Source organism: Cibotium barometz, chromosome 11, assembly GCF_041138505.1.
Source record: "Cibotium barometz isolate CiBa-2024 chromosome 11, ASM4113850v1, whole genome shotgun sequence".
Classification (NCBI taxonomy): domain Eukaryota; kingdom Viridiplantae; phylum Streptophyta; class Polypodiopsida; order Cyatheales; family Cibotiaceae; genus Cibotium; species Cibotium barometz.
The window spans coordinates 27,706,852-27,734,529 of NC_141056.1; the positions used below are offsets into that span (position 1 = coordinate 27,706,852).

Sequence of the window (27,678 nt, forward strand, 5' to 3'; positions counted from 1 at the left end):
TATACACATTGGTTATTTTCAATAAGAATCACTAAACAACATAGGAACATACAAAATTGGGAATCTTATCATATAATGTGTTATGCTACTTGATGTCCATGCTTCCACCATCATGTACTTGTAAAACATGATCATAACTTGTTTAAAGTCGTTGGCATCTTTTTTATTGAATTTCATTTTCTGTAGAAGTGTAGCAACCTTATCAAAGGCAATCCATACATTAGCCTTTGCAATTCTAGTCTTTCCATTATTACTATGATCTAGAACAACCACGTGTAACTTCCTCCATGCCTCATAATTCCATGATTAAAGAACTAAATGGCCTTCATGGTTCTTTGATGGTGACAAAAATTTTCTAGCCTTGGCTCCACCAATACTTGTTTTGCACGGCACATTTCCACTTGCACCAGACCTCTTCTCATCTTTCTTAATTTCCACTTTCCCTTTGTGTAGACCCACACATGAAAGAACTCCTCCACTCTCTTACACACAAAGATGTTTTTTTATTATTTTTTGTGATAAGAATAGTGGCCTAGTTTGGTCTTAGTTACACTACGGTTAAGTTTCAAGCTAATGTCAACAAGTAGTTTTAAGTTGGTCTAAAAACTATACTAACCAATCGAGACATATGGAATGTTCAAAGACACGGCATGCGGCCATGTCTTTGAACATTGGCATGCGGCCGTATAACAATCTTTGAACAAAAGTGGTCAAACAACCATAAATTAGACTCAAGCATGCCATTTCCTTGGCCCAACAAATCAAAACCAACATAAATGAGACCAAAACGTGCAATAACATCCATGTGCACCTGCATAAAAGTCGGTGGTGTTATAGATATCAGTAAGTGAAGAGCAATGGCAACTCCGAAGCCACAATGTCCACCCAAACATGCCAACTTTGTTGTTTTGGATGCTACGAACTATTCCCAGATTGCACCAAAACACAACCTTGCTCACTTGAATCCTCTTGGATGCTCGTTAGGCATGTATGAGAGGTAAAAACACTCAACTCCCAAGTCGATGCATGGCTACACATGCATGTGTAACCAAGATATGAAAATTATATGGTAGCTAATTCCAATTTTCCAGCGCGCCCATCGATGCAATAATCATGGTGGTCACTCGTTGGGTGTAGTACTGAGCTCCCAAGCTCCACCTACTTTTGAATCCATGATGATGTCACGTGTGACTATGCACACATAAAACACCATTGCGGGCTTACAGTTTTATCAGATGCCATACATGTGTCTTCCATCTATTCAAGAAATATACATGTGAACAAAAGCAGTTTCGTACATGTCTATATGGAAACCACGTCCACAAACATGACCCTAACATAGCATCCTACAATACATTACAGATCACAAGTTGAACAGCATCACCCATACTCAATACACACACAACCTCACGATTATGGCACACACCAGATCTGTCCATCATGTGTACTTACTGACCACTTGTATTTGATAACGGAAGCTGTGCTTAGGCTATGGCCGTGGGCACTTGCACTTTGCTTGTAGCACACACTTAGTACTTTTTTTTTGTACTTGTGTAATCATGTGTGCACACACACTTATGGCACGGGAACCTTTGCTAAGCACATATCTACAACTTCTTGACGTGTGGTGGTGAGAACGCTAAAAACTGGGAGCACGATAAGGTGGCTGCGGGTGCTGTTGTCCGCCAACTTGCCTGCACAAAAGCAAGAAGCCCACGAGATAGGAGACGCCCTGATTGCTGCCTGCAAAGCTGAGATTGCCGCCCCAAAGATCACTGCGCCAGCACCTTGTTATGCCGATTTCTGCCCCGCTCTGTGTCCCCCATCGAAGGAGCCATACGTACAATGCCATCATCATCCCGATGCTGGTGCCCTCTCGCGAGACAGGAAAGCTAACAGCCTTGGTGAGCTCTTCTAGCGTTTCTGACAATGCCACTTCTGCGATTTCTGCCATCGCGCAGCTTTAACGGCGGTGAGAAATGAAGCTACAAAACACCCCTCGAGTTCTGTTGTCCTCGATCTCCCATGGTTGTGGCGGATGCTCAACTCGGATCTGGACGAGCCAACGTCTCCACTATCATCCTCGGATGGTTCTCAAAAATCAACCCAATGTGGCCAGGGGAGGCGCACTCGCTAAAAGTGCAGAAGATGGAGCCTTAGCAAATCGGCTTCTCGCAACTGGGATGTTGGCAGTGGGAGCTATGCAGGCTACAATCAAGTTGAGCTGGCCACAAGGAGCAACGAGAGACCGGACCAGTTTCTCAACCAACCTCTCCTCCGGCCCTCCCTCATGACCTAAGTGACACATGATGAATCAAGAGAGATTTATGGTTGGAAAGAGGCATCGTGCGATCGGGATTTGATCAACACCGTTAGATTCCTAAGTGAACTGCGGGTAAACTCGAGAGTAAACTAGGGGTGAACTCGCGAGGTGAACTAGGGGTGATGAACTAGGGAGACCTTTTTCGGCAAAAAAGTGAACTAGGGACCAAAATATCAAGGTTTAAATTTAAAAACACTCTCCACAACCTGCTGGAAAGTATAGCATAGTTGTTAGATGTTGAAAGCGTGAGCGGATGGTTCCAAGTTTGAATCCTCTTTTGCATTGAGCTCAACCCCTCCAAAAAAATTTAAGTTCCAAAAATCCCCATGGTATACCCTGAGTTCACCCCTAGTTCACTTGCCGACGCTCTAGATTAGGCAAGATTGCGATGTCTCTTCTCAGCCTTAGATCCCTCCTGATTCATAATGTGTCATTTAGTCCCGTGGCCCGCCCAAGGCTTCTACTCTGACTAATCTCACATAGCACCTCTATTTTCTCCACCTTATCCCCTTCCATACATAGACAAGCAAAGAGAAACGTGAAAGATAAAAATAAATAAATTGAAAAACAAAGATAAGACTTATCTCTTCGCTTGATCACGCGCAAGAAGAAAGAGAGGTCTACTCTGGCTCTGATACCAATGTTACATCACGGTAGCCACCACCATAGCAAAAGAGGGCCAAGAGCTCTAGTCACCACCCAGCCATAGAGGAGAATGTGGATAACTCCACACTCCCGGCGCTTATAAGGGCCTGCCCAAATGCTCTGACTTGGGCACCTCACCCCTGGACCCCAAATGCACTCGCCGTCCACACTTCGGTGTTTGGGCTCCACATCCAGTTAAGCTCTCATGCGCCTTTACAAGCTACATGACATAATCATTACCTTATGGGAGTAGAGTTTATTATCAAGACGGATCAGGATAGCACCAACACTTGTTGAGACCAAGCCTTTGATATCTCATTGACATATCAAATAAGCATATTTTATTTAGAGTTTTCATCTTATGATTTAATACCAACCAAGAAAGGAAAATGTTATTGCTGATGCTCTAAGTAGAGGCCCAACATTATCCACATATTTGCCATCAAAATTCAACCATTTGAGGCTGTGAAGTATTCTTATAAAAAAGACTTGGATTTTTTAGACAATTGGAATAAGTTGAAGGACAATCTTGAGTTAGAGTATCCACATCATGATGGCTATCTCTTCTTTAATATCATGCATCTCTAGACATTTTAATGGAATAAGTTGAAGGACAATCTTGAGTTAGAGTATTCACATCATGATGGCTATCTCTTCTTTAATATTATGCATCTCTAGACCTTTCAAACAATTGAAAGGTAATGGTTATCTCTTCTTTAATATTATGCATCACTGGACCTTTTAAACAATTGAAAGGTATCTTCTTTAATATTTTGAATCACTGGACCTTCCAAACAATTGATGATGGAAGAAATGCATCATTCACCATACATCGATCATCGAGGAACAATATCTACCTTACAAGTTGTAGCAAGAGAATTTGATAGGTCATAAATGAAGAAACATGTTTTTATAGACATTTGGAATAAGTTCAAGGACATCAATTGGAATCTTGAGTTAAACCATTCACATCATGATGGCTATCTCTTATTTAATATTATTCATCACTAGACCTTTTTTAAATAGAAGAAATGCATCATTCACCATACATGGTTCATACAGGAGCACATCTACCTTATAACTTGTAGCAAGAGAATTTTATCGGTCATCGGTGAAGAAACATGTAGTAATTTTTTTTGTTAAATGCACGACTTGCTAAAAGATCAATAGCTACTATAAAGAACAGACTCCATGATTGTAAGTGCCTTTACCCATACCTACCTAGCCATGGGAGCAAATTTTAATGGACTTTATTATTGGCATGCTTATCACAACTAACCAAAATGGTATGTTTTGGACTATATGGGCCACTTTAATAAGCATGCATACTTTATTCCTTGTAAGAAGACCCTCATAGCTCTAGAAGCAACTCACCTGTTCATTAAGTAGATCTTTGTATCATGACTTGCCAAAAATCATAGTGTTTGACCAAGACACGATGATTTTTTGGATACTTGTAAAAAATCATAGTGTCTGACCAAAACACTATTCATTAAGTAGATCTTTGTATCGTGACTTGACAAAAATCATAGTGTCTGACCAAGACTCCAAATTTTGTAGTAATTTTTTTAATACTCTCATTTGAGAACCTGGACATTAAGTTGAATTTCTCATCATATGCTACCTCTCAATTGAACACTTGGGATAAATACATATATCTTTCACTATTTTCCTACAATAACGCACCTCTTAACCGAAGACTTGGGTTAAATACATACATCTTTTCTACAACAAGTAGATATGCATCATTTTGATATCACTTATGGAGAATCTTTACCAAAGCCATCCAAAGGGCTTCCTTATAAAAGACTCATGAATTTGCTAAAATTTATGAAAACATTTTTCACGAGGTATGAGATGCCATTAGCATTGCTCAACATAAATACATTAAGAAGGATGATAAGAAAAGGAAGAAGTGTTAGTATATGTTCAATGCTCACCTCTCAGCATGTATCTCACATTGATGTATGGTGCACATTTGCATGTCCCCCATTATGAGGAGAAGCCATTGGTGCATATATCTTTAGTGGGAACCCTAGCTTAGATGTTGAAAGCAGTCATAGTTGTGACCGTTGATGGCTAGGAGATGATGAGAGGTATAAGAAATATTCCTTAGAATATTCCCTCGAATACTAATTTCATCACATGAGAGAAGATGCTCGAAGGAATCAATAATGATGTACAAGTCCTTGATGATCCTTGGTATTTGAGTGATCTAGATACAGTAGTTTTGCCTTGCATTTGTGTGATGCATTGAGGCATTGTGTGGATGAAGCCATCTAGCATGCTCAACTGGTTGGGACGCATTATGGATGTGCGGGCAATAATGCAGCATAGCCGCCCACATCTTAGACGCATCCACCGCACTACCTGCAACACTATAAATGGACATAGTTGGCACAAGCTAAGGCATACAATGCTTGTGCGGGCAATAATGCAGCATAGCCGCCCACATCTTAGACGCATCCACTGCACTACCTGCAACACTATAAATGGACATAGTTGGCACAAGCTAAGGTATACAATGCTTGTGAGCATATATTTCCTATACTCTCAGTACACCCTCCATCTAGAGTCTGTCCAAATTGCCATCTAGGCTCTACACTAGAGCGCACAGGTGGACAACACCATCATATTGTACCTATCTCTTGCTTGGTTTAATCAGAATTTTAAAATTCTCTCCATTCTCTCTATTGTGTACTTTTTATCTTGTGTACTTTCTCTTACTGTATCTTTTTCTATTGTGTGCCATATTCTTACATGGTATCAGAGCTATAGATGATCTTACCAACAATAGTACACAAAGTTAAGTCTTTCTTTACATAGCTTGGAGTGATGTCTACTTCAAGGTCCGGTGCTACTGTTACTACTATTCCAGTGCTGCAAACCGTTCTAGGAATGGACCAAGAATCGATGGAAACCATTGGCCCTAGCGATAACACAAGAATGATTCCACTAGATGCTTCTCTTCTTCGGGCATGGAAGCGACGCAACGCAAATGCACTTTGCGTCATTCTTACCAGTGTAAGTAATTCTATTCTTACTCTGATTCAGCACACAACCAAGGCATCCATGGCTTGGACCATACTGAGAAATCAATATGAGACTCGAAATCAGACCAAGATTCAAAACTTGAAGAATCAGCTTGTTGCTGAAGAGTTTGCTAAAGGAGAGGCTCTTCAGAAGCGTTTATCTCTCAAATCAAAAACCTACAAGACCAAATGGCTGTTGTGGGAATCATGAAGACTAGCGAAGAGTTGGCTCGAAGATGCATCCGACTTCTATGTAGAAGTATGATGACTTTGTTACAGTACTAAACACCTAAGTTAGAGTACTACCTCTTTCTTTTAAAGAATTTAGTGCTATTCTATTTGAGGAGGAGATGTGGCTGAAGACCAAGGATGGTGGTGACACCGCATTTACGGCCAATAAAAAAGGCAAAGGTGGGGCTACTTCTAAAGACAAGAAGAAGAAGCCCAAGAAGAAGAAGTTTTTTGGTACGTGCTATTAGTATGACAAGAAGGGTCATGCTGTCAAGACTGTAGAAAGAAGCAGGCTGTTAAGAAGAACGGCACCATGAAGACTTCATGGAAGGGAAAGGAGTCAAAAAACAATGCCCAAGCTGAGTTGAAACTCTAGGTCTCTATAGAAGAGGTATGCTCATCTACTCAAGCTCAAGTTGTTAATTGTTCATGGATTTTGGATAGTAGGCATCCCAACATATGACCAGCAACAAGGACTAGTATAGTTCCTGGTAGCTTTTATAGGAATCCATCAATGGTATTGTCGGTAATAATGCTAAATGTCCAATCAAAGGGTCTGGAACCATCTCATTTGTGGCAGTAAAAGTTAAGAAAAGAAGTTGTTTGATGTGCTCTACATGCCTCAAATAAAGAAAAACCTGCTCTCATAAAAACCTACTCTACGTATAGTTCCTAGCAGCCTTTATTCAATGGTATTGTTGGTAATAATGCTAAATGTCCAGTCAAAGGGTCTGGAACCATCTCATTTGTGGCAGTATAAGTGAAGAAAAGAAGTTGTTTGATGTGCTCTATGTGCCTCAAATAAAGAAAAACCTGCTCTCAGTTGCTTCAATAACAGATCATGGCCTTGAAGTACGCTTTGAGAAAATAGGAGCAGAGATTTTTGATGCTGATAGGAAGACAATTAGCAAAGATATGAGGAATAACAATCTGTACGAGCTGAGTGCTTTTACAGAGCAGCTGTAAGACACAAGCAAACTTTGGCATGAGTGATTTGGTCACATCAGATTTGTTATGCTAAAGGAGATGTAGAAAATGGGGATGGCAGAAAATTTACCTGCATTTGCAGAATTGTAGGAACCATATGAAGCTTGTATGATGGGCAAGCAACAATAGAAGGCATTTCCGCAAGAGACCAGCAATCGAGCGAAGTCTCCGCTAGAGCTAGTACATGCTTATCTTTGTGGGTGGTAAGATGTCTACTGCTGCATTGAGGGAGTCTTCTTATTTTATGTTGTTATTCGACGATTACAATAGGAAGATGTGGGTTTATTTCCTCCATGATAAGGCTGAAGCTTTTGGCAGGTTTAAACAGTGGCATAAATTTGTGGAGAATGAGACATGACAGAAGGCCCGAGACATAAGGTAAAGAAGTTCCTGATAGATCGAGGAGGAGAATTCACTTTGGATGAATTCAATGAATACTACAAGGAGCATGGCATCAAGCGCCAGCACAATGCTGCACATACGCCTCAACAAAATGGAGTTGTGTAACACCACAACGCACAGTCGTGGAAATGGCAAGGAGTACGATGAAAGGGAAAGGGTTACTAGACTCTTTTTGGGCTGAATCAATCAACACTACAGTTTACATTCTCAATAGATCCTGCACAAAGGTGCTCAAAGGAATCACACCATATGAGGCCTATTCGGGTAAGAAGCCTTCATGTTCTTATTTTCGAACATTCGGTTGTGAATGTTACATGCATATATCAAATGCAAATAGAACTAAGATTTGTGCTAAGAGTAATAAATGTATCTTCCTTGGATACAGTACAGAGGCAAGTTGATCCAGAGGCTAAGAAGATAATGGTTAGCCAAGATGTGGTGTTTGTAGAGCATCCACATTCAGTGGAGGACAGCGATCCGTCCACTTTATCATCAAACAGAGAAATAATCCACCATGTGCCTAGCCCAAGCACCGAAAAACTGAAGGAGGAGGAGTTTTCAAATGATGAAGACTCTCAGAAATCACACCAGCCTACCCCTGCAGAGCTAAAGGACATCCACTTCCTATGTGGGTAAGGCAGCTCTTTGATGATTGCAACCCCCCACCTGGTGTTGCAAAAACTTCAGCAGATGGCTTACATAGATCAAAGAGAATAGAGGAGCAAAGAAGGTCTTCTGAACACATTGTCAATATGGCCTTGATGGGCTGAGATAATGGATTTAGTGAAGGAGTCCACAAATGTAGAAGAAGCTTTGGCAGATCCAAAGTGGAAGGCGATGATGCAGTTAGACTATGACAACATCATCAAAAACAACACTTGGGAGTTGGTTGATTGATCACCAAAATGAAAGGTAATTGGCAGCAAGTGGGTGTGGAAAGGTAAGTATAAATCCAATGGTTCATTGGAGAAATACAAAGCTAAGCTAATTGCACAAGGTTTTTCATAGATGGAAGGTTTTGATGTCAGTGAAACCTTTGTTCCAAAAGCTTAAATAAACACTATTCACACAGTACTTGCCTTGGCTACTAATAAGAAGTGGCCAGTTTTAAACACTATTTGTAGTACTTGCCTTGGCTACTAATAAGAAGTGGCCAGTTTTTTAAATCAACTTTTCTCAATGGACATCTCAAGAAGGAGGTGTATGTCACTTGGCCGCCAAGATTTGAGCTGCTCAGATCTGAAAATAAGGTTTGCAGGTTGAAGAAGTCTTTATACGGCTTGAAACAAGCCCCAAGGGCATGGTACCAACAAATAGATACTTTTTTCAAAAATATTCATCTTTATAGAAGTGCATCTGATGCTAACTTGTATTATGTACTCAGAAAGGATGGCAAATATGTGATAGTTGTTCTCTATGTGGACGACCTTATTATTATCATAGGCAACCATGAAGACTTAATTTAGCAAACACGAGAAAGGCTTGGCTCTGAGTTTGAGATGACATACTTGAAGCTCTTCCATTATTCTTTAGGGATCGAGGTCTGACAAGAGCTTCATTTCTTAGCAAAAGTATGCAACAGAGATCTTAAACGCATTTGGTATGACAGACTGCAAGCTAATAAGTACATTGATGGAGGTAAACTCTAGGCTTTCTTTTGAGGACACTTCACCTTTGGTTGAACTCAAGGTAAACTCTAGACTTTCTTCTGAGGACACTTCACCTTTGGTTAACATCAAGGGGGTAAATTCTAGGCTTTCTTCTGAGGACACTTCACCTTTGGTTAACATCAAGATGTATAGGAAGCTTGTTGGGGGGTTTGATTTTCTTGTGTAATACTAGACGAGACATTTTCTATACAACTGGTGTGTTGAGCAAGTTCTCCAATAAACCAAGGGAAAGTCATTGGAATGTAGCAACGTGTGTGCTTAAGTACATCAAAGGAACCATTAAGTATGGAATTACATACATGTCTGGTGACTCCTTAGTGGGACATAGTGACTCCGATTGGGCTAGAGATTATGACACCAGAAAGTCAATTTTTTGATATTGCTTCTCACTTGGATCCAGTGTGTTCTCTTGGATTAGTAAGAAGCAGCCCCCATAGTAGCACTTTCTTTAACTAAAGCAGAGTACAAGGCTGCTTGTTTTGCTACCTGACTGTGAGGCAGTATGGTTGAGAAGGATTCTAGCAGACAGATCAACTACAACCTTACGATGCAACAATCAAAGTTGCATGGCCATTGTAAAGAACCTTGTGTTTCATGATCGTACGAAGCACATTGAGATTCAATATCATTATGTGTGGGAGTTGATCGAGGATGAGATTGTGGAGCTGGAGTACTGTTCTACAAAGTAGAATTGCCTCGACATCTTCACCAAAGCTCTTGAGAAGGACTGGCTCACTCAACATCTTCATGGACTTGGTATTGGGCCAAGAAACTCTTAGTTCATCTTTGGTTGGACATTGAGGGGGGGTGTTAGTATATGTTTAATGCTCACCTCTTAGCATGTATCTCACATTGATGTATGGGATGCACATATTTTTAGTGGGAACCCCAACTTAGATGCTGGAAGGGGTTGTAGTTGTGACCGTTGATGTTCGGAGATGATGAGAGGTATAGAGAATATTCCTCGGATACTAATTTCATCATTAGTGGACGATGGTTGGTTGGGATGCATTATGGATACACGGGAAGTGAGCCGCGTCAATGCAACGTAGCCGCCTACGTCTTAGACACATCCACTGCAGCACTATAAATGGACATAGTTGGCACAAGCTAAGGTATCCAATGCTTGTGAGCATATATTCCCTATACTCTCAGTACGCCTTCTATCCAGAGTCTATCTAGATCGCCATCTAAGCTCTACACTAGAGTGCACGAGTGGACAACACCATCATATTGTAGTTATCTCTTGTTTGGTATAATCAGAATTTTAAACTTCTCTCCATTCTCTCTATTGCATTGTCTAGTGTACTTTCTCTTGCTGTATTGTTTTCCGTTGTGCCATGTTCTTACAAGAAGATGGTTTTCGAAGAAGGGGATTATGCCCTTTTATGCATTGAGAAGAGGGCAACTAAAAAGTATTTAGAAATGTCCTATTATCAACATGGCACTGAGGTACTATAGACAAATTGCTCAAATTGTACAGGGCTTGGGATATATATAAGCCATCGAGGGGCTTGGTTATGTATAGGGGGTTACCTCAACAATGTATGTGGTTATGTAAAGGTTCTTTTGGAGAGCCTTCTTGCCCTCAAAGAGTATCTAGAATAGTGGTAGGCTCATTCTTCCACTTTATAATATAATATAATCTCCCTTTTGCCAAAAGAACAAGAAGAAAGAGTAAAGGATCAATAAAAGATGAAATTTAGGGCAAATAAATAATGTAAGTATACAAGATGAAAACTAAGGTAGACTTTATCTAACGTCCAATTAAAGGTTATGCTTCATAATGATTTCAACTAAACCCATTTAGTGGGCACTGTGCTTGTTCGTTTCTGCATCGGCAGCAGCGTGAGCGAAGGAAGCTAAGTGGGGCTCGTTCAAAATGTTCAAGAAGTATGTGTTCTTTCTCTCTAAATTCTCGTGTGTGTGTGTGTGTGTGTGTGTGTGTGTGTGTGTGTGTGGAGAGAGACAGGTGTATAGAAGAGGAGGGGTGTTTCTAATGAAGTAGATTCCTTGCTTTCAACGAGATTCTGTTAGATTCAAGCTATACCGTCGTTTTTTTTGGTCGATTATTTATGTTACTCATACTCGTAGCTTCTTTTGTGCCTTTATAGATTAGGGTTCACAACATGGCCTGATTCCCCTACTTAACTCTTACCCCAACTATTAGCATTTACATCACTCAAGCATCTAATGTATGGGGCTAATGCATTTGGCATCCCCTGCTGCTTATCTTGGAATAGTGGGGAGAGCAATCATTCCTGATGTGTGCTCTGCTTGGATGAGGATTAGGATCAATTGCAATTGGTGAGACTGCAACAACTAGAGGGCTTGGATTTGGTTCTGAAGCGGTCTTTCATTTGGTATGGATTTAGGTCTAGGTGTGGTGCTGGTTCTACCTTGGAAATTTCACTGTTCTTGCCAAAAATCGCTCCTTTTCCTGCTGTAAAACATAGTGGAGCTGATCAGAGCTTAGGGAAGAGTACTTGACTGGTGATAAAGGTGATTCAATCTGGATGGATGGTTGGAGAAAGATCTGTAAGCTTGCATAACAGTCTAAGACTACCGGAAACTGAGACAGAATCACCTGCACAAACTGAGGCATGCACACCTATTCTACATGTTCACACCTTGAATCCTCACTTCAGTCTGGGCCTCAGTTTTTTTATCAACTAGGGTAGAGTAAGCTGTAGGTGAGAAGAAAGCTTCGAGGAACAACTTGCAATGTTTGAGAGATGGATTAGATATGAGCAAGTGTAGTTTGACTGAGTTTGCGGAGTCGATGAGAGACCTAATGTCGTTTCTTCACCAAGGATCAATACTCATGTTGCATGCAAGGAAGCCTTGCTTACTTGATCCTCAGAGATTGCATTGTTATTTTGGTGAATATATATACCTAGATGAATCTAGGAACATGCCCAAATTCACTTTAGGAACGTGCATGTTATATACTCATGGTAGTCAACCCACAAGACTATATAACTATCAACTCCATTATGCATAGTATGGACTAGATACTACGACATCCTTGCTAATGTCATCAGTGCCCAATAGTGGGTGTAGAACTCTGAATCAAGATTTTGGTGAATGCGTTAAGACGATCTTGCCTGTCTAATTGCTTTTGTTTTCTCTTAGAAGGTTTTATGACTTCTTGTCCATGCAAATGCTTAGATCCATATCCCACACATAAGAATAGTGAGATTTTTGTGATGAGCTAAGTGGGCTCTCAAACTGGAATTCTACAAGCTATCCATCTTCGCAGCTAGGACAAGGCTGTAATGCCTGCCCTCTTTCTCACATTCAGTTCTTTAAACCTATCCGGCTATGGAGGCATTACAGCAAAATCCTACCTCTTATTCAAAAGAAATATGTTTGTCTTCTTGATTTTGAAAAACTGCAAGGGTATGACTGAAAGGGTTCTTGTTCGTTTTGAGTCTAGGATGCTGAAGTGTACTATGCTTTACTGAAACTTGTGTGTAAGGCTGATGTGTGGTGGATCGTTATTGAAGGTATACAGTAAAGGAAGGCTGTAGGTTCTCTAATCACAGTGGTAGATCAGTCTCTGGCTTTGTGATGCAAGAGGGTGCTAGAAAACTACGAAACAATTTGCTCTTATTCTGGTTTTGGTAGAATGTGCTGATCACTACTTTTCGGCATAGTTTTTTTTCCTCATTACAAAAGCATTTGCTTTGTATCTATGGTGTAATAATTCCAAGAGAACTATGCTGGCATCTACTATCTCACTCACCTTACTGAATTCCTTGGGCACCTTGGAACAATGCCTTGCCGTGCACGGGAAATACACATAAGCAAGAGGTTTTTTTTAATAAAATGAACACTAAAGTTAAGATCAAGCAGCCTTGTGTGTGAACGACAAGAACCTTGGTATTGCACCAAGCTCTACTTGTTGGAAGCACACTTGGTCTTGCGCTAGTGTGGTGCAGTAGTTGCAGGATCAAATCAAACACTAAATTTTAAATGGGGAGAAAAAGAAGCACACACATATGGCATATGACATGTTGGCTTTGATGATTTGGCTCATGTATGCCTATTGCATGGAGTACATGGAATGCATCCTTCACCTCCATGGGAAACTAGGGATGGATGACTTGATGAACTTAAATGGTAAGTCATTGGTCAATTCTTGAAGTATTGTCTTGAAATATGGTGTCAATTGAAAAATGATAATAATATTGAAAGAATGAAGCATGAGAGGGTCGAGGAGACGCTTATCTGGGATACTACTGAGACGCCTGTAAGACCCAGTGAGAAGGCATGAGGTTTGGAAGAAGCCCAGCAAGGTTCCGACCGAGTCGAGGAGACGCTTAGTTGGGATACTATCAAGACGCCTGTAAGACCCAATGAGAAGTCATGAGGTTTGGAGGAAGCCCAGCGAGGTCTCAATTGATGGTCGAGGAGACGCTTAGATGGGATACTACCGAGTCGCCTGGAAGACCTAGTGAGAAGGCATGAGAACCAGAGGAAGCCCAGCGAGGTCTCGACCGATATTAATATTGAAAAAAAGGAGGCTTGAGGGCCAGAGGAAGAGTCTTGCCCTAAGGATACTACCAAGTCGCCTGTAAGACCCAGTGAGAAGGCATGAGGACCGGAGGAAGCCGAGTTAAAGATCCCTACTGAGTCGCCTATAAGTCCCGGATAAAGAGGCATGAAAGCCAGAGAGGAAAGCTCAGTGAGATACTTGCCGAGACGCTCATAAGACCCGGTGAGAAGGCATGAGGTCCGGATAAAAGGTTCACTGAGGTCCCTACCGAGTTGCCTATAAGGAAAAGAAACAAACAAAAACCAAAATGGAAATATTAAAAGCATAAGAAAATGATGTATTGATTTCTAGAATGGAGTTACTTGTTGGGTGTTGTAATTTCAGGACCCAAGGGAGGACTCACCTTGTGGACTTCTGGAGATAAAGCTGACATATGGAGCAGAAGCAGGTGGCTACATCGACACAGATGGTAGCACACTTGAGTATCCATAGATGAGATTCTTCATAAGCATATACTTGTGGAAACTTCATCAAATTGGTGGAAATCATCTTCCCACTATCTCCTTGGTCTACCACCATCAGTTTTTGTGGTTCCGCATGATATATTGTATAACTTAAAATGGCTTGCATTGTACCTTCTGGCATCCACTTCTTCACAAATTTTTATGATGTACTTGGCATTGATAGAAGATAGTACACTCCCAACTAAACAAAGGGGAAGAGAGGTGTTGACGGGTGTGAACACTCCCTAGCATTTTGGCATTAGCTTAGGTGTGAACACCCCCTAGCATTAGTAGCATTAGCTTAGGCTAATGAGTTGTGGGATTTGGTTATTACAAGATGTTCTATCAAGAAGTGGTTACAAGAGGGCTAGTGGGGAGTTGGGATCTTGTGAAGGTTATGGGAGCCCAATAGTCACATGGGTAGCCGAAGAGTCACATGGATATTCTAAGAGTCACATGGTTGGATGGCTATATAAAGCTCCTCTTGTATGCAAATTGGACATGATATAATATGATATAATATGACATGACATGACATGATATGACTATTGTATGGACATGATTCTTACACATGATTCTTATACACACAATATATGATACATGGATATGGAATACACTATGATGTTATGCTTGTATGTTTATCTTATATCTTTTATATTGTTGTTGATCCATGCCTCCTACTCCATGCTCATGTGTACATGTGTACTCCATGGCTATGTGTGTAGGAGCATGTGTGTTCCCCCATGTTAGCAAGGTGATGCTAACAGCAGTCTCAATCATAGGAGAGAAGAAAAACAAGTGGGGACAGAGAGGTTCTTTCTCACTGGCTGGCCTCTCTCAAAAGAAGGCTCTCTCATACAATGGGGGAGGGAGGGAGGGGGACAACCAAACAGGTGGCCTTTAGTACCAAGTGACCTCACTATCTCTAACTGTGAGGAAAGGACTATTGATCCAGATCCGTAAAAAAGCCTCTCGATGTTCCCACATACGCTTGAAGCCGCCTCATAGAGCTTCTCCAATTGGCCACAACCAAACAGGTGGCCTTTAGTACCAAGTGACCTCACTGTCTCTAACTGTGAGGAAAGGACTGCTGATCCAGATCCGTAAAAAAGCCTCTCGACGTTTCCGCATACGCTTGAAGCCGCCTCATAGAGCTTCTCCAACTAGCCACAAAGAGTGTGAATGGTATGTGTCCATATCCATCGGATGGACTCACCAGACGGGTGGCGTGGTGGTGTCCTTTATGGCATCGTTGTAGCTAGCACGCCAAATGTGCCATGTTGCAATGCTACTAATGAGCTTCCACCTCTAACAAATGCATGTGGTACTCCTCCCCTGTGGGGTTGCTGAAAACGGGGCTGCCGTGATCTTGCTATGACTCGTGAGAGAGGAGAAGGATGAGGTCCTGTACGGTCTCCTCACATGCAAGGGGTGGTGCTAACTCAGAGGCCCAGGCAATCGCCCCCTCGGTAATTGTGTAGGCGGATGCCTAGTCCATGGTGAAGATGTGGAGAATCCTCTGCCATATCTGTTGTGCCTTGGGACAATCCCAAATGCAATGGTGTTGAGACTCCTGAGGATGACTGCACCTAGCGCAGAGCGTTAATCAACCTCCAACAGCTAGCCAGGCGGCCACTGCTAAGCTCCTATGAGCTATTTGCCAAAGGAAAAGAGTAAACGTCTATGGTCAGAGACTGTCCCACTGTCGTTTTTAAAAATCCCGAAGGAAACACGTGAGGGTTGGGTTTGCCAATGAACTATTGCCGCCACTGGCATACTATCAACCTCTGGCATCTGAAACTTGCGGCCAAGATGAACTGTATACTAAAAAAGGGGATGTCGGGAGAATCTTCTAGGGCAAAGGGATCATGCCATTGCCACTCGCCTATATCCCACTGCAGTCTCATCAGTGGTCGGCCCCCCTCCCATAGCCATAATCTTCATAACCTCTCTCTGGCCACTTTGGCCCGGGGAGGGTCAACGTGCCACCAGTTGCTAAGGACCTCTGTGAAGGGGGGTGGTGGGGAGCAGCTCAATGTGCCCTATGGTCCAATAGCGAAGGTCATGAGGGTGCCTCCATCAACACCATGGACCATAATCGGAATTTCATGTCTGGTAAAAGCCCCTACCCACTTAGAGGGAGACGGATCTAGGATTGGTGCAAAGGAATGGAAGAGCCGTTGTGGAAGGTAAGCATGTCTCTGCCTCATATCCTAGCAAGGCTCCACTCCTAGGCCTCGGGTGGGAGCCGTCTAAAGGTGAGCCACTCTCCAAGAGACAGTGCAAGTCCCTCCTTCAAAGCCCCCCAAGGGACGTGCAGGTGAGAGCCTAACATGTGGCCACTAGGAAGGGTAATCAAGGGGTTCCATACCATAGGCTGACGGAGTCTCTTCTCATCCAAGACTGGAGACTGGCGAAGAGTAGAACGGATGTGGTCCTAGGCTTGGAAAAGGCTGGCCGCAAAGTGGTCTTGGAATGTTGGACTCAAGCCTCGGGTTCTGGTCTTTGTAAAGATCCATCTCGGGCTCGGGGGCCAGGGACCGCCAAGAACAGGAGTAAGGGTGGAGATACGGGCCATGAGAAAGTCCTTCCAAGGCTCGCCACCTAGGAGGAGTCCTTTGATGATCAGCTTGCCCAAAAAGGCTCTGTTCTGCATTATGCACAGAAGGATCAATAGTGCATTGGCCGCCTCTGAGGTGAGGCTGAATGATGACTCTCCAATACATGAACCTGTCCAATACATGCCCCGAAAAAGGCCCAGCAGGAGGTGATGTACGTGTGTCAAAATATGCAATGGAGATGAAGACAAAATCTGAAAACTCAAGAGCAAGAGCACTGCAGAAAAACACAGCAATAGAGAAGGAGAGAGAGAGGCGTGTAACTCTGCTATATATACACAAGAAAATCCCGGAAACTGAATACATGATGTGTGGGGGCAAGGGGCCATATTATATGGCCCCTATGATCCAGTCGGCCAGTAGCAAGGACAACCGACAGCATCAAAAAGACACCCGACCTGCAGAAATCCCAGTCGGCCAACTCCTGTCAGTCGGCCAGCACACGTGTGCAGTCGGCCAGCTACAGAGAGAGACGGGGAGCAGCAAGAGCAGTCGGCCATCACCTGGATCAATCCCAGAACCACAGGACAGCCTCCCACACCTAGTAAAAATAGGGAAAAAAAATATGGAGAGTGGGGAAAAATGAGAAATCACCTAAATCGGGCGGGCACACCCACAATAGAGGCCCTGGTGTAAATATACAAACAGGACATGATTGCTAACACCCCCTCTCAGCTCCTGGATATGGAACCAACGCCAGTGAGCTGGAGTGCCACCATAGCATAGCCTGAGATAGAGACTTCGTGAAGAGGTCCACCTCACTGTCCTCCGTCGAACAGAACTCTAGCAAGATGTTGTTATTACGACCCTGTGTTTTTCCCTCTAGACAACAAGCACGGGCACAAGCACGGGATGAGCATCAGTTGGATATGAAAAGGAAAACCCATATGTGTGTGTGGCCAGCCCAAGTGTGGAAGGGGACAAAAAGGACTTTAAAAGTTATAAGGTTTAATAACCTTTGATGACTTAAAAATAATATTATTATTGGAGGCATGCATTTTTGCCATCTGCTTTTGGCGTTTTTTGAGAAAAGCGCATCGTATCTTTATAAAGCGAAGGTGGCAAGCTGAAGTGGGCAGATCGCTAGGTGGTGGTCATCGTTGGGCAGAGGTGGTCGCCATGTGGTCTACAGCAAGTGTCGGGTGCTGCAGCACTTGGGCTACAAGCGGCTGTCCCTGCTGCGCATGGTCTATAGGTGGTGAGCGCTGCTGTGCGCATATGGCTACAGGCGCTGCTGCTTACATGGCTTCAGGGTGCTGCTGCGTACAGGACTGCAGGCGGCTGCTGGGCAGAGGTTACAGGCTGCTGCATACATGTGGTACAGTCAGGCAGGTGGCTGCGCCTATGGGCTGCAGCCAGAAAAGGGGCACCAGGCGGCTGGGCTACAGCCAGCAACAGGCAGTCATGCGGGCAGCCAATCGGGCAGATTTCAGGCGCGGAACAAGGGGGGAGGTGCTGCTGGACAGAGGCCGCCAACCACTGTATAACCCCTCTCTCTTTCATCATAAGGGCCCGGTGTGTTTTTCTCTTCTATGTGCCATGGAAGTACGAGAGACTTTGAAACAAGAGAACAAACTACGGATACACAGGACGATGTTCATGGGAGAGATGGTGTGATTTCTCTTCGTGATTAACTTATATGTGTTCAGGGATTTGCTTACAAGTTCTCTATTTTTCTCTCGCTTGGTGCTATGGAAAACAACCTTGGGTGTTTGGCACTGTGATTGGATTGTGCATATATGTGGATTTATCTATCATGGAGACAGGACATTGGTCTTTCGAGAAGAAACAGGACTTTGGTATCGAGGAAACATGCCTATGGTTTATGGATACAGGTCATGGTGTATCAGATACAGGTCTTTGGTTTCATGTGGAAAACATGTCTCTGGAATTCATGTGAACAGGTTATAGTTTTCTCGAGGTTACATGCAGGCTGTGACTATAGGAAGGACATATGGTTTGGTACAGCCCTACTGCTGTTTGGGAAAGGGTTCGTGGGATCCATGGTTGAGATGGAGAAGACCTTTTCAAGCAAAGGAGGTGTCGTACAGGTGTGCCTTCTCTATGGAATGCTTTGTTGTAATAACGAGAATTCTTATTTGAAAGTCCTAGGTGAAAAGCTATAAGGGATCCTATTGGTAGAGGAATCGACAAGTTGTACTTTGTACTCAAATTTTGTTCAAGTAAAGAAATACCGCAAGGGGCGCCACTACGTTTTGGGGCCAATCGGTGTCTTGTACTATTTGCAGGAGCACTCTAGCTTCCCTGTTTGTTTTCCTTTTCTAGGTTTCCATGGGTGATGAAGTGTTTTGTGTGCGAGTGTTTATTCCACCGTCCATCAGATTCCTGAAGGCCGGTTTCAAATGTCATCAGCAACGATCTTTTCACGAACAAAATGCCTCTGGATGACCGTGGGTTCCACCAATGGAAACCCAATCCTGCCAAGTAACCTCTGCAACCTCACCACCCCGCAAGCAGCACCACAAGCAGCCCGGTACTCTGCCTCTGTCGACGACAAGGCAATAGATGGTTGCCTCTTACTGCTCCATAAAACTGCTCCTGAGCCGAGGGAAAAATTGTAGCCTGATGTCAAGGTCCTCGTGTCTGGCTCTCCTCCCCAATCTAAGTCACTCCAACCGTGGAGTCTGACTCCATCCATCAACCCCCCTCCTATGTAAAAGAGTCCAAGATCCTTCGCACGCTACTACAGAAACCACAAGATACGCAATCCTGCCTCCCAAAGAGTCCTCTGCAAACATGAGCTCAACAGCCTCATCAGGAAGCTCCAGTCCAATCTAGTATTCAGCAACCAGATCAATGAACCATTCTGCTTCCGAGAGTCAAGGAGGCATCATACTGCTCACAAGGATCAACACCTATTACGGTGGGATGCCAAGTCCTGGAAACGTGCTGAAGACCAGTCAAGGCCTTCGAAAACTTGTAAACCACCCCCTCTGAATCCAAAACCACAAAGCCTGGAGAATGTGCAACATCCACCTCCTTCTGCAAGTAATCAACTGTCACCTACCTGGGTTTCCAATAGGTCCCCATGGAAAGAACTTCCTCAACTACAGGAGTTTCTTTGTCCCCAATGATCAGAGCATAGGTTACTTGTAAAGTTTCCTCTGACTGATAAACACAAGAACTACCAACATCTGTACTGGAAAGTTCCTGCCAACTGTTGCCATTATCTGGCGTCCGGGAAAGCCTGCACTTGCAACGTATCCACACTTAAGTGGCCATGACCAGACTGCCACTCATCCCAAAACTGAGGACCTGGGAGAGTGAGTACTGAAAGTTTGTAAACTCTATTCTCCACTCCGCCTTCCCAAACTACCTGGCCTGTTGCCTTGTCCCGGAGAGCAACAAAATGCTCATCAAACTCCACCCATACGCCAGTCTTGCAAACCTGATGCACTGACAACAGATGAAAACCAAGTGACGGAACATACAACACCTGGGAGGAATGCTTCCCCCCTCTGCCATCGGGAACTATCTCCAACCTACCCTCACTATGAACTGGGATAATGGATGTATCCCCAGTAAGGATGTGACTAGAATACTTGCAAAGATCCTGTAAAGCCGAACGGGAAGGAGTCATGTGCCTAGAAGCACCACTGTCTAGAATCCACTCACGAGTATCTGTAGTGGAGAGTCCTCCAACCAACTCCCTGCACGAAGAAAATGAAACATCGGTGTCCATCACCTCCAGGTGCACAAAAGCTGGAGTCTTCACAGTTGGTGCTGAGGATTCGGCACCCTTCTCGGTGCTCCGCTTGGGACACTGCCTCCAATAGTGGCCTTTATCGCCACAATCATTACAGGTCCTCTCTGCCTTCAATTTCTCGCGGTCTAAGTCGAACATCTTCTCAGAAGACTTCTCCGATGAAGCCTTCCCTTTGCCCTTCTTGTTACAACCTTTCAACCGTTGGCCAGTTAAGGCCTCCGAACCTCTGTCCTATGGAGGGTTCGTGAATCTTTCCTCCTGGTCCAAGACCATGGGCACAAGCTCCTCCCATGTGATGGTGCTGAGCTTGCCACTGGTAATCAACGAAGAGTAAAATGCTGAGTACTGAGAGGGCAAATGTGACAGCAACGTTATGGCTATATCCTCCGATGATATCTCCTTCCCAGCATGGAGAACTTCCTGCTGAAGAGTCTGCAGCTTGTTGATGTGCTCCCGCATCGTCGACGACTTTGTAGAATTCATCACCCGCATCTGTACTTCCAAGGAGATCCTCTTCACGGGCGATACCCTGTTATAGAGAGAAGCCAAATGCTGCCATATACCTCTGGCCAGCGTCATATGCTTGATATGATTGATTACCTGCAGTGTGCAGTTGAGGAAAATGAAAGAACAAACCCTGGCATTGACACGATCCCACAACTGTGCTTGTGCCTCGCGTTCCTTCCGAATCGAGAGTAACTCCCCTTCCTCTAACTCCGACCGTGGAACCCCAACAACAATGAAATCAACAAGGTCGTAAGACTCCAAAACAGATTCCATCATTACCTTCCATATGCCGTAGTTGTTCCCGTCCAACTGACGGTCCACTGGGAACGTGGGGAGTGTTGGGATCTTCACATGCTTCTCAGCCATCTCAAGTAAATCTGCCATTGTGGGGGTGTAACTGAAGAGGGTGGGTGGGTGGGAAAAAAGAAGAACTTAAACCTGCAAGTGGCTGTCTAGCAAATCAGCCCACCTTCCTCTTGCTTCTCCTCTTCCCGAACGGTCCAAAACAGTCCACCAATCAGCAACAAAACCGCCCTCCTCTTGCTCACACAGTTCCCAAGATCTATCAAGAGCCTAGAGCTCTGATACCATGTCCGAATATGCAACGGAGATGAAGACAAAATCTGAAAACTCAAGAGCAAGAGCACTGCAGAAAAACACAGCAATAGAGAAGGAGAGAGAGAGGCGTGTAACTCTGCTATATATACACAAGAAAATCGCGGAAATGAATACATGATGTGTGGGGGCTCCTGTGATCCAGTCGGCCAGTAGCAAGGACAGTCGATAACATCAAAAAGACACCCGACCTGCAGAAATCCCACTCGGCCAGCTCCTGTCAGTCGGCCAGCACACGTGTGCAATCGGCCAGCTACAGAGAGAGACAGGGAGCAGCAAGAGCAGTCGGCCATCACCTGGATCAATCCCAGAACCACAGGACAGCCTCCCACACCTAGTAAAAATAGGGAAAAAATATGGAGAGTGGGGAAAAATGAGAAAACACCTAAATCGGGCGGACACACCCACAACAGAGGCCTTAGTGTAAATATACAGACAGGAAATGACTGCTTACAGTACCATGGTAGCGAGGACGACCTGGTTCACTACCACCACTCTGCCAGCAAGAGAGAGCGTAGTCGTGTTCCAGTATAGAAGCTTCTTCCAAATGCTCAGGAGGAGGGGGGGGGGCTGGCTGCTGCTCTGAGGTGATGTCAATCCTGGCCTGACGGCCAAGATAATGCACTGGGGTACCCTTCGAAATGCACTGGAAAGACTCAGCTAGGCGCCAAGCCGGGGTAGGGGATGAGCTAACCCAAAATCCCCACAACTTGTGCCAGTTGATCTGAGTGCCGGATGCCCGGCAAAAGATCTCAACTGCATCCGCAAACAGTTCTCCACCTCTCCAGATAGGTAGGGCTGGTGTGTCATCTGCAAACTCGGAATCGAGTAGCTCCTAAGACCTAATAGCTAGCCTGAGGCCCTATAGTCCGGTCTCCTGGGAGGCTAAAAAACTGCTCATCACGTCTGCCACAAAAAGGAGGAGGAAGGGTGCAAGGGGACATCCCTGGCACACTGAACAAGAAAGTGGGAATCTGTTGCCCCGAGCGTCCTGGATCAAGACCTGGCTGTGAGAGGCCAAATAGAGGGGACACCACCGATCCAGGTGGCGGGGAAACCCATCCTGCAGTCCCTCAAGAAAGCCCCAATCCACCCTGTCATAGGCTTATCTGAGGTTTATCTTCCCAAGAAAAGGGACAAGATTTTGTCTTTTGAAAGTTGAAACAAGATTGTCTCAGGCATAAAATGAGTGGTATGAAGCCTTGAATGTCGCAGTCATGGGATAGGCAAAGGGGAGATTTGGGCCTGCATTCAAAAGCAGAATCAACATCTCCTGCAGGGGCCTGTTACCATCATCATTAACCTTCTGCAGCTGTTGATGTGTGAGGATCCTTTGTACCTGACTGTCAACATCGGCATGTGTCCGTTGCTTGTGGTCCTTGCCTAGCTCCGTTGTAGCTGCCTCCCAAGACTCTGACGTCCCCAAACGGCAGTTGGTCTGCTGTCCTGATGGGTCCCTGCTGCCAAGGGCCAAGGCTTCCTGTTTTCCAAAATGTAACAACATCCCAATTGCTGTTCCCTGTCAAACTGTACCCACTGAGTGATTTGCTCTCCAAGCATATTCCAGAATGTTGATGTGTTGTGACGTCGTCGAGTAAGGCCTCCAGGCTTCTATCTGACATGTGGTTTCATTGATTTATCCATCATATGATTTTGTGTTCTAGTCCTTTAGAGGAAAGTTTTGGTTTCAAATTGACATTATGAGGCCTTTGCAGGTTCACTCAGGAGGAAATATCATCCCAAAATCAAGTGAAAGCATCTGTGCAACGGAAGATCCGCCAGAGTATTGCAGAAGAGGTATGCACAATGGGATATTTTCGTAAATTACATTTGATGTTGTGTATGGGGGTTTTTGGGAAATCTTGAAGGTGGAGCCAATAGTTCAGGTGGCCTAAACGATGCATATAGGCTCAATCGATGTGAAGGCTTAATTTTATGTACCATGTGGGCTATTCTGACAGCCATAGGCTTCATATCCTTTGGGTGTTGCACCAATTGGTTTGTAAATTCAGCGTTGGGCTTGCCCAAGGCTTCTTTCTTTCACATTTGGTATATATTTGATGTATGGTTCACCTGAACTATCGACATACACTGGCTACACAGAAGGTCCACCCGCCATCTGCAGGGGCCCATCCAAGCCACCCGTGCAGATTGCCCATCCCATGGATGTGGAGATCGGGTGTAACTGGCCTTAGCTCTCTAAATATCCTTTATCTTAAGGAATATTTTTATAAAGGATATGTACTATGTAACACCTTCCCTAACATTTGAAATATATCATTGTGTCCTCGTATATTTTTTCAGTATCTAGATTTTCTGATCGTTTTCTTATATTTAGTGCTAAGGAAGCAAAGGTACATACTCTTTGCAGGCAATGTTACCTTTTCACGAGCATTGACTTATCTTGGGGTCTTGTAATGTCAGTATCCAGACTTGGAGCCTGTACTCGATGAGCTACTCCCAAAGAAGTCGCCTCTGATCGTCGCCAAATGGTAGTGACCCATATGCTTTCTACCTCTATACATTTCTCTGTGTCTAAGTCTTAGGGGCTCTACACACATGCACTATTCATTCTCTTTGTTTCGTCTAAGTCTGGGTGGATCCCCAATCCAACCTCTGGCTCTTTGGAAAAAGGGATTGTGTATTAAGTCCCTAATCAAGGAAACTCATTGAACATGTGTTAGATGCTTTGTTTTTCATATGCCCCTTATATATGGTTGGTTTCATGAGGTGCACCAAGGTTTATTGATACTTTTGGGCAGTCAGAATCACCTCAACTTGGTGATAGTGAACAATGTACCCCTTTTTTTCAATGTCCGTGATGGACCCTATATGCCAACATTGCGACTTCTGCACCAATGTAAGTAATTCTATACATATAGATTAGCGAGTTCCAAACCTAAGTAAACCTTTATAAATACCTTTTGGGTTTTTGTAGATCCAACCATAATGAAGATCTTTAGAGTTGACAGAGGAGCAATCAAATTTGTCCTTGCCGGAGCTAATATAATGTGCCCTGGTCTGACGTCTCCTGGAGGTGCTTTGGATGAGAGTGTACTAGCAGAAGCACCCGTGGTACGAGTGTTAGATGTTTTTTTCTAAACGCACGCACTCACGCTGACACTCACTCACTCACCTGCATGTACATGCACCCACCCGCCCACACCATGCGCACCCCACCTTCCTTCCCTTTTCCTCATTTTTTTTTCTCTTTTCTTTCTCATCCATTTGCCCAGTCTCAGTTCCAGCTCCCTTTCCCTTCTTTGTTTCTTGTTTTCTTTCAGCCCACCCCTAGGTTTCCTTTCTTCTCAAGCCCTTCCCGGCTCTTTTTTTGGCAGGGACTTCTATTGTATTTTCCCTGGGTCTTCCTCTTGGAGGACTCCATGGCAGCTGCTCTGACCACCCCAATGGAGGACTACATATATTGGGGTTTTTTTTGGAGTGACTTGAAGAAAGCTGCATTTATCAGCTTTTCTCTGGTTCTTTCCCTTCGAAGGACTACATGCAAGCTGCTCTGACCACCCTTATGGAGAATTCCCTCCAAGAGAACATTTTGGATGGGGAACTTCAGCTCCTCTCGAATTAGGTCACTTGATTGGTATCCCATACATTGTTTGGTTGAATCCTGTGCAACAGACAAGCCTGCGGTCGTCTTGACAACATGCAAGTTGGAGAGAGCACGAGAAATGTTGGATTTAACCCAGGGCTTGATTCAGCTCGGTTTTTGGAGAAGGTTTTTGGAGAAGCTGAAAATTTGCGAAGGGGATTCGATAGCCTAAACGGGCTCCAATTCAGGTGTGCTTCGGCTTGGGAGACTCGGCAAAGGATGAGGAACACAACTGTGCATAAAAATTTGAAAAAAAAAATTGTTTGAGATTTTGGCTCTGCAACGGTGGTGCCGGCAGGCGGAATTGGCGGCTCAGTCGGTGGAGGCGACGCTGGCGGAAATCCCCAAATCAAAAATTGATTTGGGGGTTTGTCGATGGTGTGTTTTGGTGGCGACTAGAGGTGGCTGCTCCAGATCTGACTCAGCAGCAACAAAGTGACCACGGCAACAACAAGGCGTCGTCAACCAGCAACAAGGCGATCAGGGAATAGTGGGCAGCGGGCAGCTGTTGGCAGGCAGCTATTGGCGGGCTCTGATACCAATGTTGGCTGATGTGAGGGAGCTCTGCAAGAGAACACGCACAAAGACACAGAGCCAAGCTCAGAGAGGAACGCGAGAGTGAGACGTGCTGGAAAAATATACTTGATGATAATGAAAGTACAAAGTACTATGTACTAAATACCCTATAAGGCTCAAGGCCCAACACACAAGGGTGTGTTCCCATGGGGAAAAAACCTTTGTCTAGCCAGAGTAAAAAGCGCCCATGGGTAGAGGTGTTCACACCAGGACTTCCCGGAGGCTGAATGGCTAATAGAAACCAGCTGGACTTCTGTAGCCACTGCCAATTCCCAACCAGCCTTTGGAAAGCATTGCTATCGATTTCATTTTTGATTTGCCAAAATCAGTCAATGGAAATGATGGAATATGGACCATCATTGAGAAGTTCAGCGGGGCCCATTTTATTCCAGTGAAGAAAACTCATCCGGCAAATCTTTAAGCATCATGGTTTGCCACAATCCATTGTGGGAGACAGAGATTTGAGAACTACCAGTCTTTTTTGGAAGGCTCTCTTTGATAACATGGGTACGAATCTAACTTTTTCTTGTTCTTATCACCCCCAGATAGATGGACAGAGTGAGATAGCAAATCTCACCATCTTGGTATGCTAAAGTGCTATTGTTATAAAGCCAAAGTACCTACCATTAGTAGAATATGCTTACAAATTCTTTTTGAGTTGGGATATTTTTAGTATAGAACGATATGGAAGAATCACCTCTTAATTTTGACACATGGCATCTAGAATGAGACAAGTGTCCCTACACTTGTAATTTCACCTTACACTAGCCTCAAACCTATAAATTGGAGCACTCCCTCTTCATTTGGGAACGCACTTCTCATCTATTGTAAAGATTCAGGCACTTTGTGCCCGTGGTTTGATTCAATAAATTCTTGCAAAGAGGGAGGGGCATGTTCCCTGGTCTCGTTTCGCTTTTCTGTGATTCCTACTTTCTTTCATTATTTGTGATTGTTGATTAAGTGGATTTGTTTCAATTTTGTCACTTTCATGTGCCCCTGCGTTACATGCACGACTCTTTCTTGTAGCCCACGATTGGCATTTCCTCCATCTTGCTACTTTCGTATGACAAGCCATGCACCCCCTTGCCCAATGCTTGCCATGTGGCTACTTAATTCTCTAAGGTATAAACCCCTTTGAGGCTTTCACCATATTCCTTTAATTAATGCCTTTGGGTGTCCGCCTTACATTTCCCACCCCAAACATTGGCTCAGTCCTTCAAAATCCCAATTATGCACCTCTCACATGCACACCTTCCAACGGTGCTTAAGAGCGTCTTCGTGGCCGAGTCTCAATCAATTTTGGGACTTTTCAGCCATTTCATTGTATTTGGTCCAGGCGCCCAATGAGCAGCCAAGTGTGTGTTAACTCAGGATTGGGTCATGGCGGGAGGCAAGTACAAGAAGCATAAAGAAAGTAAACCTAAACTAAAGAGCAGGATGCACAAGAGGCTACATCTTTGCAAGTATATATTTACATTATAATGATGGTCCTTTAAATAGGAGAGACCCCCCTTACAAGGTGTGGCCATAGGCTATCACCACATATGCCACATGTCAAGATGAGGTGCCAAGTGTCCACTGAGGTGTCACCTTTACACATCATTGCTTACAGAAGTCCTTAAGGGGCTGTTCCCATGTAGAAAGAACCCTTACTCAGTTAGCAGTTCTTCACACACATGAACTGCTTTATTTAAGACCTAGTTTACACAGACTCATACAAAACTCTTTTTACAT

The 27,678-nt window shown here is 44.0% G+C and overlaps 1 protein-coding gene across 2 annotated transcripts in view; it reads left to right on the forward strand.

Annotated features, from left to right (window-relative positions):
• The first annotated feature begins 11,032 nt into the window (after window positions 1-11,032).
• Window positions 11,033-27,678, forward strand: part of LOC147633993 (uncharacterized) — a 19,465-nt gene continuing 2,819 nt past the window's right edge. Inside the window, exons 1-6 of one of the 2 annotated variants that reach the window (XM_086805071.1) lie at window positions 11,033-11,183; window positions 23,477-23,558; window positions 24,186-24,253; window positions 24,524-24,621; window positions 24,700-24,836; window positions 25,100-26,867. In XM_086805071.1, the coding sequence (XP_086661197.1) occupies window positions 11,173-11,183; window positions 23,477-23,558; window positions 24,186-24,253; window positions 24,524-24,621; window positions 24,700-24,836; window positions 25,100-25,279 (576 nt within the window). In that variant the 5' untranslated portion in view covers window positions 11,033-11,172 and the 3' untranslated portion in view covers window positions 25,280-26,867. Of the gene's footprint in view, window positions 11,184-23,476; window positions 23,559-24,185; window positions 24,254-24,523; window positions 24,622-24,699; window positions 24,837-25,099; window positions 26,868-27,678 lie in introns of those variants that run through there. The other variant, XM_086805072.1, reaches the window with a different exon arrangement.